The following is a 14,675-nucleotide window of genomic DNA, read 5'->3' as shown; positions in this document are numbered from 1 at the left end:
CCAAAGTTTGTCATCAGTGAAGTTGTGATGTATCATGGTGCAACCATTAGGTCTAATTTACAGTCTACATACAGTAAGTTGTGCATTCCAAAGAGTCCTGTTCACGCATACGGTGTTTCCACCACTGGGTTTCAGCTGGAGGGCACTAGCCAAACTTTAACATGTTTCTTTCAAGTGTTTTATTGTCATTCAAGAGCAGCACTTTCATTCATTCACACTTTAAAACCCCACAGGCTCATCAGATAGCACAATGTGTGCCAAGATTAAAAATGCATGACAGACTAAACTGATGGAGGATTTTCCCATTTGTCTCAGAGGCTTCCTGCTGTATACCTCCATTGTAGCATGACAGGTGGGCGGCAGTATGACCTGTGGCATCGTTCGTTGTCGAGTGCCCTCTGGGAGTCTGTGTGGCTGTAGGGGATTGGGGGGTATGGTCTGTACAAGGTGGGGGCGCATATATACACACACTCTCTCCAAGCTAGTGCTGGTGTGGGCCTAACTCTTCCGGAGGCTGATGTCAGCGCTGGTCAACAGTGCAGACAGGGATGTGCTATCCGAGGCCTCCTCTCTCGTCAGAACTAGGAAGGCCTCTCGACTGATCCCTAGCAGCTCACGAAGACCACTGTTCTCCAGCTGACCCAAAAAAACATGCATACGTTTAACAGTATGTTTGAAATAGTAGTACTGTTAGTACTCAGTCAATGCTTTTAGTAAACTGCGAGAATACAGCCAACCTGTGTGACTCACCTCTAGTTGCTTAATCCTCTCCTCGTCTTCACACAACCTCCCCTCATCCACTTCGATGGCCTTCCTCATCACCGTAGCCATCTCGTTGATCTTGTCTATGTGCGCTTGCATTTCCTGCAGAGTCATAGAATAGAAACAATATAAATATTTGCTTTGAACTTCCTCGATACAAGAAGAAAGGGTAGCTCCTGAGTATGATGTGACACAAGAAGAGGGTGGGTCACTCACAGTGGTGTGCTGCTCCTTTAATTGGTTGACGATGGCTGGGTCATCCTTCTTACTGGCCATGAGGAGTCTGAAGACCTGCTCCCTGTATTTAGTCATGATGAGCTCTATGGCCGACTGGTGTTCCTCCAGGGAGGTTCTCAACTCTGCAGGGAGAGAAAATATAGATACGCACATTTCTATGGATTTATCCAGACAGGGTACTTTTTCAACTGGTAATATGCCTGTTATGAAACCAATAAATAGAGTAGCTTCATTTGTTTTTCAGCTTATCACACTCAGTGCTCTACCTTTGTTTTCCTGCTGTAGGTCACGGATCTGCCGGTTTTCCTGCTGAATGCCCATGACGAGGCTGGAACGGGGCCGATGCCGGGCCACCTGGTTCAGCGATTCAATCTCCTCCTGATACTGCAAACAGATACACAGAACTCCAGTCAACTCAATAAAGGTCAGTTAAAGGCAAGTGTGTACCCTTTCCAACACCAATCAAAAGAGCTGCATTACCTGTTTCATCGCCTCCACCCTCTTGTTAAGGGACGTTGTCTGTTCGATAAGTACCTCCGCTGCATTGTCATGGTTGCGAAGTCTTTCCACCAGCGACTTGGCGTCTGATAATACATTTTCTAATGAACACGTCATCTCTGTTTGAAAAAGTACACTGGAAGGAAAATAAGGTTAAGTTGCTGCTCCAAAGCCTCACCAAACATGAATACATCATTCAATTTCTCCCCCTTCTCCCTGGAATGTGCACCTGCTCACTGCCCCTCAAGGATTTGAAAGCATTGGATTGGTATAAGTATGTGCTAAAGTATAGGGAGATCCAACCATATTTATCAAATCAGTCCTAATGTAACTTAGAAGACTTAAGATCTTAGGCAAAGTTGCATCTTGGCATCCATTATATAAATACTTGGCACATGAGCTTGTCAAAATGCATGGACTAAAATCCTGACAGAGTCACCATATCCTAACAATACTAAACATCATGATTGACCTGGACCCTCATTCATGTACCGTTACTGTCTAAATAGCTCGCTAACTCGTATAATCTCCCGGTCAGCAGGGACGTATTCATTACGTAAACCGTTTACCCTTTAATAACCAAACAGAGAAAAACAAGAGTTTCTACTGGACAATTTAAGGAAGGTCCCGCCCCGTTTGTTTCCGTTTAGGAAACGTTTTACAACATTTTCTGGTATACGCCCCTGGTATACAGCTAACCTTCAGAGTTTCTGACTATTTTTCCAGTGACTGACCAGTGGACAACCAAAAGGATGTTTGCAAAGTATTCGAACAGGGTACCTTAGCTAAATGATAATTACGGCAGCCTACTGACTGTCGTAATCAGAATGATGTTGTTAGGCAGTTGTCAGTCAGATACTAGCTAACCTTGTTGATATACTAGCTAACAAATCAACAAGGTTAGCTAGCTACAGTAGCTAGTTAAATGCTACGGAAATCAGGTGAATCGGTCACTGAAAATACAAGCAAACAAAAGCTGCAAGAGTCTCATGTTGGTATTGTATTTTCTGAAAAGTTGCTACACTTACCTGTAAGAAGAAAAGTGAAATTACACATAAAACGAACCAATACTCGTAGATTTACCTTAGCGAGAAACTCCTTAGCCAAGCTGTACACTTCCTGTTGTTACTGCTGCAGTCTGGGAAATGTATGGGCACGTTCCGGATTCTTTAGATTACAAGCGCTGCGGTCAAACTGAATAGCTTCCCCTCCTTCTGTATTCCAGTTAGGATAGCTAGGTCTATCAGACACTTTCCCCCAATCAGATACTGATTACATTACTTAACATCTCTGATACTCCTTTTCCAGTTTTGTTTTCTTTCTTTCTTAGATTTTCTTTCACTGTGTGCGTTGTGTACTCCAACCTGCGGGTGGCAACAACACGCTAAGAAACGTTTAGTCAGCCCGGAAATCCAAGGAGAAACAACAAAGATGGCGGACAGGCTAACGCAACTTCAAGATGCAGTCAATTCGGTATGATCAATTTTTTTTCATTTAGCTATTAGTGCACCCCACAATTTTTTTCATGCTCAGCAAATTGTCATGTCACGTTTAGATTGACTGACTTTGTATTTGGAAGCGGACTAGGCTGAATAATGACAGCTAGCTAGTTGGCTAAGTTCTCTATCGGTTCTTGGTTGCAAGGTTTGCTGAGCTCACTAACTTTAGCTAACTAACAAACAATCACGTTGTTTAATGTCTTATTTGTGTTAAGTCAATATGCTCTCATGACAATATTTTTCTGACGTGTTTTTGATGTCTTTCAGCTTGCTGATCAGTTTTGCAATGCAATCGGGGTGCTGCAGCAGTGTGCGCCGCCAGCTTCGTTCAACAACATACAGACAGCAATCAACAAGGACCAGCCATCGAACCCCACTGAGGGTAAGGACATGTCAGATATTAGATCCAAGTGGGACACCATTGGGGCATGTTTGCCTTTGGACTAGGCAACCTGAGTTAAAGACTTACACCCATTTGCGCCAAATACAACAGGTGTAGATCTCACAGTGAAAGGCTTGCATACAAGCCCTTAACCAGCAATGCGCTGGTGTCAGAAGTGGGTTGTACTCCACAGAAATAGAATCCTTGATTTGATTTCTATGATGTACTCTCATGTGATGTTGTTGGAGGCAAGGATGGACATAGGAAGGCACTTGAAAGAAAGTTGGAGTGCTTCCAGTTCTGAGGGGTTTGTATAAGGAACCTAACAAATGTAAGTCTGTTACGACTTTCCCCAAGTTGGAGCAGTGGACAGTGTGTTTGTCTTCGGACAGGATGATCCAAGTTCAAGACATACGCTTGCCATTCGCTTACATTGTTAGCCACCAGCAATGTGAAAGTCATTTGACACCTTGCTGATACAAATGTAATCTTATGTCGCATAAATATAATACAATTTGACGGAAATAACGACTTTGACCGGACAGCGCTATTTGCATATGAAAAGTTTACGGATTACACCTTTAATTTGAAATGGGGTTGTTATTTCTTTCCCTAGAGTATGCCCAACTATTTGCTGCACTGATTGCCCGGACAGCTAAGGATGTGGACGTGCTGATTGACTCACTGCCTAGTGAGGAGTCCACGGCAGCTCTACAGGTATGGAGGCTGACTTTACTCCTGTGATTCAACAGGAGTGGAAAACCTCTAACTAGAGTGCCATTCTCATGTTGAAAATGATTATAGTACATTCTTTCAAGTGAAAGCGATAATTCACTTCTAATTCTGTATTACAATCTCTTACTTTGGAAATAGCATATGGAGCCAGGGGTGGACTGGCTGGAATCTGTAACTACTTTGGTTGCAATCCAAGTCAGGCTTGTAAGTGGCTATACTTAGCATTGGTTACCATAGCCCTGTCCCGGACATACAAACAAATAGCTTTGGTAAATCGCCTTATAAGAAGTGTAGATGGGAATATTTACTCTCCACTCTCACTTTGGCACACATTACTTCAATGACTTCACGCTCAAATAACTACAGTTTCTATACATTTTGTACGGAGGTTTTGACTTTCTTCACTCCCTCTTTTCCCCCTCACCCCCTCTCACCTTTCTTGTCTTACTCCCTGCCCCTCTCCCTAGGCGGCCAGTCTGCGGCAGTTGGAGGAGGAGAATCATGATGCAGCGGCACGTCTCGAAGAGGTGGTATACCGTGGGGACTTGCTACTGGAGAAGATCCAAAGCGCCCTGGCTGATATTGCGCAGTCACAACTTCGTACTCGCAGTGGAGGACCCAGCCAGACCACACCGCCTGAATCATGACCCCCACACATGGGGCAAAGACATTCTCACATCACTTTCTCACATAAATACACCAGAGGGCGTAAATGTGTACAGGAAATCAAATAAAGAGCCCACTGGGTGGACCTGAACAGCTGACCTCTCAAGGATGTGAATCTATGGAAAATACTTCTCGCAATATGTGAGTGGGAAGTTGGTGCTTGGGGAATTCAGTGAGGCAAGCCATGAACCCACATGTTCCTTTACACAAGGACCTTGAGTTCTGCCAGCAAGGAACTGTTTACTCTGTCCTTTTCTTGGCACACTCTATTTTGGATTAAAAAGCACTGCTCTGGTGTCAATATCTGCTGTCATTTTCTTAACCCTGGTTATTTTGAGGATGCTTGTTAAGTCTGCTGACTGCTGTTGGTAGCCATTTTTGTACATACAGAAAGCAGCTGGTAAAAGGAACAACAATCTTAAATTGATAGAAGCCCATTTTACATGCTGCATGCCAACAAACAATACCCCTTTACAAGCAAGCCCTGTTGTTTTAGAAAGGCAGGTTTTGTATTTATTTTATACCAATGTTTTTATCAACAGTTTATTTCAAGGCATAAATGGCATTTTAAAATTAAGTCCAGTGTTTGCATTTTATGTGGAATGTTAGTGTTTTTTTAATGTTTTATATTTTGATATGCAACACAGAATGCCCTTGAATTGAAAGTGTTTTTTTTAAGTCTTATATACTAAGGGGTTTCGATTGAGCAGCCCGGGTAGAACCGGCTGTAGCTCATAACGTGAATGGGCGAACTCGGAGTGAGGCGCACCCTGCTCAAATCGAACGGTAATCTGCACAGCTCGTGATATTGTCAACATTGTGCATCATTCAGAAACATTATTTATCATAAAATATGTTTGAATTCAACTAGTTTTCATTTGGATGGTAGATGAAGCCTTTTAATCAAAAGCAATCCATTTTGCATGTGAAAAGACAATCCTACTCATTACTACACATGCTTAACCTACATCGCTTTTGTTTTCATCAGACACCTGATTCACCCAGGGGATGCAGCCCAGTTCCAAAACGAATGCATCAAAGCTAACCCGATTCACCCGGGACATTAATAAAACTCTCTCACTAGCTGGGAAACCGGTCTTCAACGATTAATTGAAGTGAGAAGTGTTCCAGAGGCTGGCCACATTGCAGTCCTATCATCGTTAAACCATTCCCTGTAATATACTGTATTTTCAATTACTACAATGTAGGCGGCCTGGAACGCAACCATGCTCAGGGTAAACCGGTGGACGGACCTGAAAAAAGGCATATTACTTTCCTCTGATTGGTAGATAGCTAGGTTACGTCCCCAATATTTCCATGACCGATTGGTTAAAATAAACATTTATTTCATTTTCTCTTCTTCTATTGGCTAATCTAGGTGTCATTTCTGTAGCATGTACTTGCGTGGAGTAAGCGTTATGTTTCTTAGTGCATCCATTCCTGGAGTAATTGGGTATTTTACTATTTACAGGGAGGGTTGAGGTCGAAGATGGATGAATGGAGACAAGCAACGCTTACCAAACCCTTGTACTGTTAGTCTTGTTAAATATCAAAAATAGTTGTCATTGACTCAAGTCTTTTATTTTCTCCATACACAGTCCGTGTTTGCAGTGTGTGTATCTAGTTAACGCTGGATAGCTAGTACATAACGTCGAGTCTTTCCCCTCATTCTCTAGTTAAATTTACGGACCTAAATTCTGTCATATTGGAGCAGGGCTGGGCAGCTAGCCTAGCCATCAATTGAATATGGAGCAGGATACAGAGGTAGGTAAAAGCTATTATTAAATCCAAGTCTGGATAGTTTTGACATTATGGTCAACGTCGATCAGCAGCTATCAAGACATAGACAGCCTACATCTAGCCTAGATGTCAAATTGCAATGACAGCATTCAATACAGTTATCTTCTCGTTGGCGGACTTGTTTCGTTGCCTGCATACCTGTGGTTTTGTCATGTTTACGTGTGTTACGCAACCCAATGCACAAATCATGGCAATGACGTGTTCATCATCACCTGCTCGTACAGTCCTTATTAACACTGGCGCCACATAAGCAGCGTCCTCATCATGGGCATCTTCTTATATACATTGAGTCATTGGAATTGAATTAAATAATGTGTCTTTACATTCCAATTTTGCGTCTACGTCCAATCATTTTCTATTTTGGATCTAGCTATTTATCAAATTCAATAGTTAAAATTTCTCAAATAACAATGGGACCTCCAAAACACTGGTTTCAAATAAAACATCACAATTCACAAGCTTTGGTAAGGCCATCAGAAATATCCTTATTTCAATCATGCCTGAGTCGTGATGAGATACAGAATGTCTGAAATCCACACAACAAAGGACATTACTACTAGTACTAACTACTAGTTTAAATCTCAGGAAAATACAATATGTCTTTGTTGCTAAATTGACATACCTAATAGTATAATTAAAGATGGCCTTTGCATAGGGAACGCAGAAGAATTTAAGGGTGAAGTTTTAGGCAACGGGAGCAGGAGCCTGGTGCACAACTCATGAAAACAGGCATTGGAAATTGTGTTGTGATTCATTGGACTGGTACATGAGCTCAACCCTATGGACCAGTCCCCCAAAACACTCTTCCTCACTGCCTATTGAGATGTAGCTGAGGGCATGGAGCTTGGTGTTGTTCTTGGCTGTGTGTATGTCCCAGACAGTCCCCCTCCCTCTGGCATCATGACTGGGTCTTTTCATGCTGAAGGGGAGTTGCTTCCTGTCCGGTGCTGACTCACAGGGTGGAGACCACTTGGTTTCTTGATTGCATGTTTAACGTTCCTTCCCCCCCCCCCCCCCCCCCCCCCCCCCACTGCACACAATGGCCCCTCTCTCTGCACCTGTATTTCAAGAAAGAGTGAACTTGCATCAAATCAACCTTTTTTGGTTACGTACACAGTTTAGCAGATGTTATAGCAGGTGCAGCAAAATGCTTATGTTACTAGCACCTAAAAATGCAGTAAAATGTCAAGCAAGAACATAAATAATACAAGATTTTAACAAACAATCAAGAAATATCTGAATGGATCCAAATAACCTAACAACCCAAATAGCACTGTAACATTCATCCAAATGCAATCTATACATATCTACACTGGATGAATTTACATAAGATTTACTGAGAATAGGTACAGAAGTCACATTAGATGTTTTAGTGTGGGCATACTGGTCTGTATTATGCAAAGACAAGTTAAAACAGGCACCTCACTGCTAGTAATAGACAGTAGCAATACAATGTCTCTCAGATATTACTCAACTGGAACTAAATACTTTTGGATGTACAGTAGGCTTATGTTGAATATCAGTACATGTGTATTGGGCCTCAGTCAGTCAGTGTTGTCATTGTTTCCCTTTGCTCTACAGGATAGTATGGCCATGACGGGAGGGACTGCAGCTGCCCTTCCCATGAGCAACCACACCCGGGAGAGGGTGACCGTGGCCAAGCTGACACTGGAGAACTTCTACAGCACTCTGCTGACACAACACGAGGAGCGAGAGACCAGGTACGTGTCTCCTATAGGCCACCCATGCATGTGACAGCCAGGTGTTCCGAATATTTGCATTTGGCAACGCAAGCTTGTTTGGGCTACATTTTAAGAGGAGCCAAATAGTGGGTTGTTGTGTTGAGAGAATGAAAGAGACTTTGTTCTTTAGAAAATGGCTGGGGTTTATTCCAACCCGAGCATCCTCACGTTTGTGAGCTAGCATCACAATTACAACTGTTTAGCCAAAGTACCATGGCTCCTGTAGGACATCTCTACTATGGTGGGTGAAACCGTAACACACAACAATAACTCTCAGGGTAGGCTATATAGCCACCATAACATTTGGAGTAGAAATTGCACTTTAATCATTAACAATCATCACAGTTTTATGTCTGAAAAATGTTGAGACATGATCATGAAAGACAACACCACCACGGACTAGACTGGGGTAGACTGTTTCAGAATAACTAGACTGGGGTAGACTGTTTCAGAATAACTAGACTGGGGTAGACTGGTTTCAGAGTAACACGACTGGGGTAGACTGGTTTCAGAGTAACACGACTGGGGTAGACTGGTTTCAGAGTAACACGACTGGGGTAGACTGGTTTCAGAATAACACGACTGGGGTAGACTGGTTTCAGAATAACACGACTGGGGTAGACTGGTTTCAGAATAACACGACTGGGGTAGACTGGTTTCAGAGTAACACGACTGGGGTAGACTGGTTTCAGAGTAACACGACTGGGGTAGACTGGTTTCAGAGTAACACGACTGGGGTAGACTGGTTTCAGAGTAACACGACTGGGGTAGACTGGTTTCAGAGTAACACGACTGGGGTAGACTGGTTTCAGAGTAACACGACTGGGGTAGACTGGTTTCAGAATACCTGCATGTTCCCCTCTGTTTTTCCAGGCAGAAGAAGCTGGAGAAAGTGATGGATGAGGAAGGCTTGATAGATGAAGAGGTAAACCTCCACACGTGTGGAACGATGGCTTTAATTCCAATAGTGGATTGGAATCAAAGTCGTGGGTAGCACTTTCTTTGCATGTTTGTCACATCTACTATTTTAGAGGAAACCAAATGGAACTGATTATCGGTGTCTCTGTGCCCGTGTTTCTCAACAGAAGATCATGCGACGCTCCCAGCACGCCAGGAAGGAGACAGAGTTCCTGCGGCTGAAGAGGACCCGGCTGGGCCTGGATGACTTTGAGTCGCTAAAGGTCATTGGTCGAGGCGCCTTTGGAGAGGTATGTTATGATATCTCTCTCTCTCTTCAGTTTATTTTCTTTATATGGACCTTTGAGTGTATGCTGGTATTGATTGTGGATTAATATGGTCTTTACTGAAGTTTTCAAAAAAGTTTGCAATGCATGGTTTGGTCTGACCACTCATTTATCAAGCAGTTAGCAACTGATTACACTTAAGCCTCTCAAATGTGGCATACTCATGTGTGACTCCTACGTTTGTCCTCAGGTCCGCTTGGTGCAGAAAAAAGACACTGGGCACATATATGCCATGAAGATCTTGAGGAAAGCTGACATGTTGGAGAAGGAGCAGGTGGCTCATATTCGGGCAGAGAGGGACATCTTGGTGGAGGCGGACGGGGCCTGGGTGGTCAAGATGTTCTACAGTTTCCAGGATAAGAGGAACCTCTACCTCATCATGGAGTTTCTACCTGGAGGTGGGTTTCCACAAATTACATCAAACCATTTTGTAATTTGGTCTGACGAATCCCGGTTCTTGTTGCGTCATGCTGATGGCAGCATCTGGTTTTGGCTTAAGCAGCGTGAGTCCATGGACCCATCCGGCCTGGTGTCTACGGTACAGGCTGGTGGTAATGGTGTGGGGAATGTTTTCCTGGCACACGTTTTCCTGGTCCCTTGATACCAATTGTGCAACGTCTGAATGCCACACCTTGTACTATCCATGCCTGACGAATTCAGGCTGTTCTGGAGGCAAAAGGGTTCTACCCGGTACTGGATGGGTGTAGCTAATAAACTGGCCAATGAGTGTATACTGTTATTATATACTTTAATTTAATTGGTCATCTGTTACATCATGTAAAACAACGGGGTTAGTGTCATTAATATCAATTCAATGTGCAGGTGACATGATGACCCTGCTGATGAAAAAGGACACCCTGTCTGAAGAGGCTACCCAGTTCTACATAGCTGAGACCGTCCTGGCCATCGACTCCATCCACCAGCTGGGTTTCATCCACAGAGACATCAAACCTGATAACCTGCTTCTGGACTCCAGGGTGAGACACTGGCCTGGTCCAGGCCTACCCCTGTACACAAACAGACACATGCTCAGAGACACGCACACAGAGAAGCATTCACTTACAGATGGCCAATTCAATTAAAGTATATAATAAGCGTTCATATTGAAGGTGTGATCGGAGAGTCTTTTTTTTTTTCTTCTGCAGGGCCATGTAAAGCTGTCTGATTTTGGTCTGTGTACGGGACTGAAGAAGGCCCACCGTACAGAGTTCTACAGGAACCTCACACACAACCCTCCCAGTGACTTCTGTGAGTCCCTCTTTACAACCTGTGAATCATTCACTTTTATTTTCATTCAGACAAAATAGAATTTGTTTATTCAGTCGTTTTTATGGTAGAACACTGCCATGTCTTTGAACTTGCAATATTCCACAGCCTTCCAAAACATGAACTCAAAGAGAAAAGCAGAGACGTGGAAGAAGAACCGGAGGCAACTGGTAAGAGTTTGTACATGTGAGAGACTATATATTTTACTGCCCATTATATTTATTTTTTACATTTTAGTCATTTAGCAGACGCTCTTATCCAGAGCGACTTACAGTAGTGAATGCGTTCATTTCATACATTTAATTTAATTTCATGCATTTTTTTTTGTTGTATTGGCCCCCCGTGGGAATCGAACCCACAACCCTGGCGTTGCACACACCATGCTCTACCAACTGAGCCACAGGGAAGCCATCTTATCTTTGGTACCGCCCTTCCCAATGGTCCTTTGAGTAGGATCCCTCTCAGGGATCTCATGAGTGTTTTTGTTAAGGATCTTCTGAGCACCACAGACCATGGACTGTGAAACAAGCACACCCAATACTGTAGCCTTTGGGTTGAATTTACTTATTAGTGTCTCCCCATCTGTTTGTGTTTAACCAACAGGCCTACTCCACAGTGGGAACACCGGACTATATTGCCCCAGAGGTGTTCCTGCAGACGGGATACAACAAGCTCTGTGACTGGTGGTCTCTGGGGGTCATCATGTATGAGATGCTGATAGGTATGTCTATGTAACCAAGTCAATTACAACATGCCCAAGTCTGTGTTTCATTATGAACTCAAAGATAGCCAGCTAACTTTCTGAAAAAACGTCCTAACTCATTGTTCCTACTTTGTAACATACTGACATTCTCCCCTGGTGTCTCTCTCAGGGTACCCCCCGTTCTGTTCTGAAACACCCCAGGAGACGTATAGGAAGGTGATGAACTGGAAGGAGACCTTGGTCTTCCCCCCTGAGGTGCCCATCTCAGAGCGGGCCAAGGACTTGATTCTCAGGTTTGTGGTCATATGAAACCTTATAGGATATCCGATTGTGTGTATGTCTCAGAGTGTATTGTCCTCTTAGGAAAAAAGTATTATAACACTTTACTGGTATCATTTTTTATTTAACCAGGTAGGACAGTTGAGAACAAGTTCTCATTTACAACTGCGACCTGGCCAAGATGAAGCAAAGCAGTGTGACAAAAACAACAGAGTTACACATGGGTTAAACAAACGTACAGTCAATAACACAATAGAAAAATCTATATACAGTGTGTGCAAATGTAGTAAGATTAGGGAGGTAAGGCAATAAATAGGCCATAGAGGCAAAATAATTACAATTTAGCATTAACACTGGAATGATAGATGTGCAGATGATGATGTGCAAGTAGAGATACTGGGGTGCAAAATAGCAACACAAAAAAAACAATATGGGGATGAGGTAGTTGGATGGGCTATTTACAGATGGGCTGTGTACAGGTGCAGTGATCCGTAAGCTGCTCTGACAGCTAACACTTATAGTTAGTGCTTTAATACTTGTTATAAAGATGTGAACCTTATATAATGTCTTATATTTTAGGCCTATAGCTTCACATTTGCTAGATTGGGAGAACTCAAAATAGCTGTTTCTCATGATCATTATGAGATGTTAATGACGAAGACATTATAAGGTCATACATGTTAATGACATGTCTTATAATGCATTATAACTGGATCGTAAGTCACATCTGCAGGCTGAGTTACTAAAATGATCACATCCACAAAAACACGCCGTATCAAACTGCAGTAAAGTTGACATTTTATTTCAGCGCAATGGATTCCCTATTTTGTGAAACAAAGGCTTTGGTGTTCCAACAACATGAACCCATTTCAGGTACTGTAATGACGCTGAGAACCGTGTTGGTGCTGTGAGTGTTGAGGAGATGAAGAGTCACGCCTTCTTTGAGCCTGTGGACTGGGAACACATCAGGTATGTGTTTGTTCTTCAGTACTTACGTGTGGGTGTCTAAGCATGTGTGATGGCAATATCTTAAAGGAGGTATAACATGCAACCACAGCCCAAACAAAAGCCAAGTCACTTAGCTTTAATTTGGTTGTCTTTGGTGCGTTTCAGCAAAATGCATTAGGACAAAGGTTTTAAATAGACCAACGACTCACATTTTGCCCTCCTTCCATAGGGAAAGACCAGCTGCCATCTCCATTGAGATCAAGAGCATCGATGACACATCGAACTTTGATGAGTTCCCAGAATCGGACATCCTTCAGCCAGGTAATAATAATCACTTTGTCTCTACTACTACTTTTCATACATGAAATGCAGCTCAAAGTTCTTCACAATAAGCATGAAATGAATGAGAAAATGTAAAAACTATTAAAGCAGAAGAAACATTTGTGCTGCGGTGCAGGTTTGCTTTGGTGTACAGGAATCTTTGAGTCATCATCTCCGGCTCATCTCCAATTTAGATTAAATAGGACCCATAGTCCTGTTGTTATTCACACATTCCTACAGTTCTGAGATCTAGATTAAGTTCCTATTCAGTGTTGCCCTCTAGTGGCAAGGAGGAGACAATAACACTGGTATTAACCTTAATACACTGTTGTATATAATTTACAATCTTGTTTCAGTTTCCAACGTGACGGAGCCAGACAAATCCAAGGACTGGGTGTTCTTGAACTACACCTACAAGAGGTTTGAGGGGCTGACTCAGCGAGGCACCATCCCCACATACATGAAGGCAGGGAAGGCCTGAGATGAGGAGGGAAAAGGGAGAGACAATGTAGACACAGGGTTGGGCGGTAAACCCCTGCTGTGCTGAAAGCACAGGATCAAGAATGATGATGAGGTTCTTTGCTTCATGCTTCACCAGGGTTTTCCTGCTTGGCCACAGATCCATTGGGGCACCAATGGCAAGAGGAACATATACATGTATCGTATTTTGTCTTAGGCCTTGCTTGGGCTGTTAAAGGGGAAGTTTGTGTTTTACAACTTGATGTTAGATGGTTCCTTAACCTGAAAAAACTGAACTTCCCCTTTTGAAGTGACTACTACTGGGTGACTAAATCAACGGGCGTGTTCTTCTGCCCAGGCGTCTTTGAAGTATGCCCGATCTTACAACACCTGGATAGGTATTTTACCTATCGGCTAACCACATCATGTTATAGCAATCTGGTGCCCGACGGCATAGTCGATGACGAGGTACGCAACCATTTGTTGATGGAACGTCTGAGCAGGGGAACGCGACCATCATATCTGCATGTTTACACACTGATTTGCAGGGTCTAAAACACTGGAGAAGGACTGCCCCACACACAGGGTATTCGTTGGGGGTTATCCTAGTGACCTCGTGTATGACTGCAGAAAAATGCATGTAGTTAATGTTAAGTAAACATTGTTTGCTAAACTTGTAGGTATAAAAAGTTCTAACGTTTCAAGTCTTTTATGGGTGCCATGTTAGCCAAAAAGTTTCATTCTAGTTACAATGCAAATAGTAATCCTTCCGTCATGGAACGTTCGCTGCTAACATGGAGTATGGTGAGCTATCCGTACATGTATCTATGGCTCTGGGATTAATCCATTGTGGTGTCTATTTAATGCCTTGATAATCTGGAATTAATAGCTCTAAATTATTTAATGGTGTTAAAGATGCATAGAAAAGTGTTGCATTCTAGTGGTTGAGATAAGAAACGGTAATGTAGAAGCAGATTTGTTTTTGCAAGTTAGAGGACAAGTCATGTATGTCAATGAAAATTCAATGCTACTAATACTTAAAGGTAGCAATATGATGCAGAAAGTAAACAGTATATTGGGTTAATTTCCGCAACAACTAAGAGCGTTGAAGCGTGATACTCAACTTCTCTGCTT

The 14,675-nt window shown here is 42.9% G+C and overlaps 3 protein-coding genes across 8 annotated transcripts; 2 read left to right on the top strand and 1 right to left on the bottom strand.

Annotated features, from left to right (window-relative positions):
* Nucleotides 1-164: 164 nt before the first annotated feature.
* On the bottom strand, nucleotides 165-2,881 carry LOC106609512 (FGFR1 oncogene partner 2 homolog). Of its 3 annotated transcripts, XM_014208417.3 has the most exons (6): nucleotides 2,581-2,880; nucleotides 1,480-1,633; nucleotides 1,266-1,383; nucleotides 979-1,121; nucleotides 751-864; nucleotides 165-636 (listed from the first exon to the last, which is right to left on the bottom strand). In XM_014208417.3, the coding sequence occupies exons 2-6, from the start codon at nucleotides 1,612-1,614 to the stop codon at nucleotides 499-501; spliced, it is 648 nt and encodes a 215-aa protein (XP_014063892.1). In that variant the 5' UTR covers nucleotides 1,615-1,633; nucleotides 2,581-2,880; the 3' UTR covers nucleotides 165-498. The 3 variants fall into 3 exon arrangements, with proteins under 3 accessions (XP_014063892.1, XP_014063889.1, XP_014063890.1); XM_014208414.3 differs by having other exon boundaries at nucleotides 751-1,121; nucleotides 2,581-2,881; XM_014208415.3 differs by having other exon boundaries at nucleotides 751-1,121; nucleotides 2,526-2,868.
* Nucleotides 1,291-5,075, top strand: LOC106609513 (mediator of RNA polymerase II transcription subunit 21). 4 transcript variants are annotated; one of them, XM_014208418.3, is made up of 5 exons: nucleotides 1,291-1,423; nucleotides 2,828-2,970; nucleotides 3,264-3,378; nucleotides 3,995-4,095; nucleotides 4,581-5,075. In XM_014208418.3, exons 1-5 carry the CDS (start codon nucleotides 1,342-1,344, stop codon nucleotides 4,758-4,760), a joined length of 621 nt encoding a protein of 206 aa, XP_014063893.1. In that variant the 5' UTR covers nucleotides 1,291-1,341; the 3' UTR covers nucleotides 4,761-5,075. The 4 variants fall into 4 exon arrangements, with proteins under 4 accessions (XP_014063893.1, XP_045578132.1, XP_045578131.1 ...); XM_045722176.2 differs by lacking the exon at nucleotides 1,291-1,423 and adding an exon at nucleotides 1,666-2,273; XM_045722175.2 differs by lacking the exon at nucleotides 1,291-1,423 and adding an exon at nucleotides 1,666-2,488.
* Nucleotides 5,076-6,153: 1,078 nt separating this feature from the next.
* Nucleotides 6,154-14,241, top strand: LOC106609511 (serine/threonine-protein kinase 38-like). The gene is made up of 13 exons (XM_082977763.1): nucleotides 6,154-6,543; nucleotides 8,161-8,300; nucleotides 9,195-9,246; nucleotides 9,407-9,529; nucleotides 9,756-9,963; nucleotides 10,388-10,542; nucleotides 10,711-10,813; nucleotides 10,940-11,001; nucleotides 11,435-11,552; nucleotides 11,704-11,827; nucleotides 12,687-12,782; nucleotides 12,991-13,082; nucleotides 13,439-14,241. The coding sequence occupies exons 1-13, from the start codon at nucleotides 6,526-6,528 to the stop codon at nucleotides 13,561-13,563; spliced, it is 1,416 nt and encodes a 471-aa protein (XP_082833889.1). The 5' UTR covers nucleotides 6,154-6,525; the 3' UTR covers nucleotides 13,564-14,241.
* The last annotated feature ends 434 nt before the right edge of the window (nucleotides 14,242-14,675 follow it).

Source organism: Salmo salar, chromosome 07 (genome assembly GCF_965601325.2).
Source record: "Salmo salar chromosome 07, fSalSal1, whole genome shotgun sequence".
NCBI classification, from domain to species: domain Eukaryota; kingdom Metazoa; phylum Chordata; class Actinopteri; order Salmoniformes; family Salmonidae; genus Salmo; species Salmo salar.
The sequence above is the reverse complement of the archived record's forward strand: the minus strand, read 5'-3'. Positions and strand labels throughout refer to the sequence as shown.

Coding starts and splice junctions, on each gene's coding strand:
- LOC106609513 (XM_014208418.3), top strand. CDS start 1,342: ATGCCGGGCCACCTGGTTCAGCGATTCAATCTCCTCCTGATACTGCAA. Junction 1,424..2,827: donor CTCCAGTCAACTCAATAAAG/GTCAGTTAAAGG, acceptor TTTCTTTCTTAG/ATTTTCTTTCACTGTGTGCG. Junction 2,971..3,263: donor TTCAAGATGCAGTCAATTCG/GTATGATCAATT, acceptor GATGTCTTTCAG/CTTGCTGATCAGTTTTGCAA.
- LOC106609512 (XM_014208414.3), bottom strand. CDS start 1,614: ATGACGTGTTCATTAGAAAATGTATTATCAGACGCCAAGTCGCTGGTG. Junction 1,122..1,265: donor CCTACAGCAGGAAAACAAAG/GTAGAGCACTGA, acceptor CTCTCCCTGCAG/AGTTGAGAACCTCCCTGGAG. Junction 637..750: donor AGAGGATTAAGCAACTAGAG/GTGAGTCACACA, acceptor TTTTTGGGTCAG/CTGGAGAACAGTGGTCTTCG.
- LOC106609511 (XM_082977763.1), top strand. Junction 9,964..10,387: donor CATGGAGTTTCTACCTGGAG/GTGGGTTTCCAC, acceptor TTCAATGTGCAG/GTGACATGATGACCCTGCTG. Junction 10,814..10,939: donor CAACCCTCCCAGTGACTTCT/GTGAGTCCCTCT, acceptor AATATTCCACAG/CCTTCCAAAACATGAACTCA.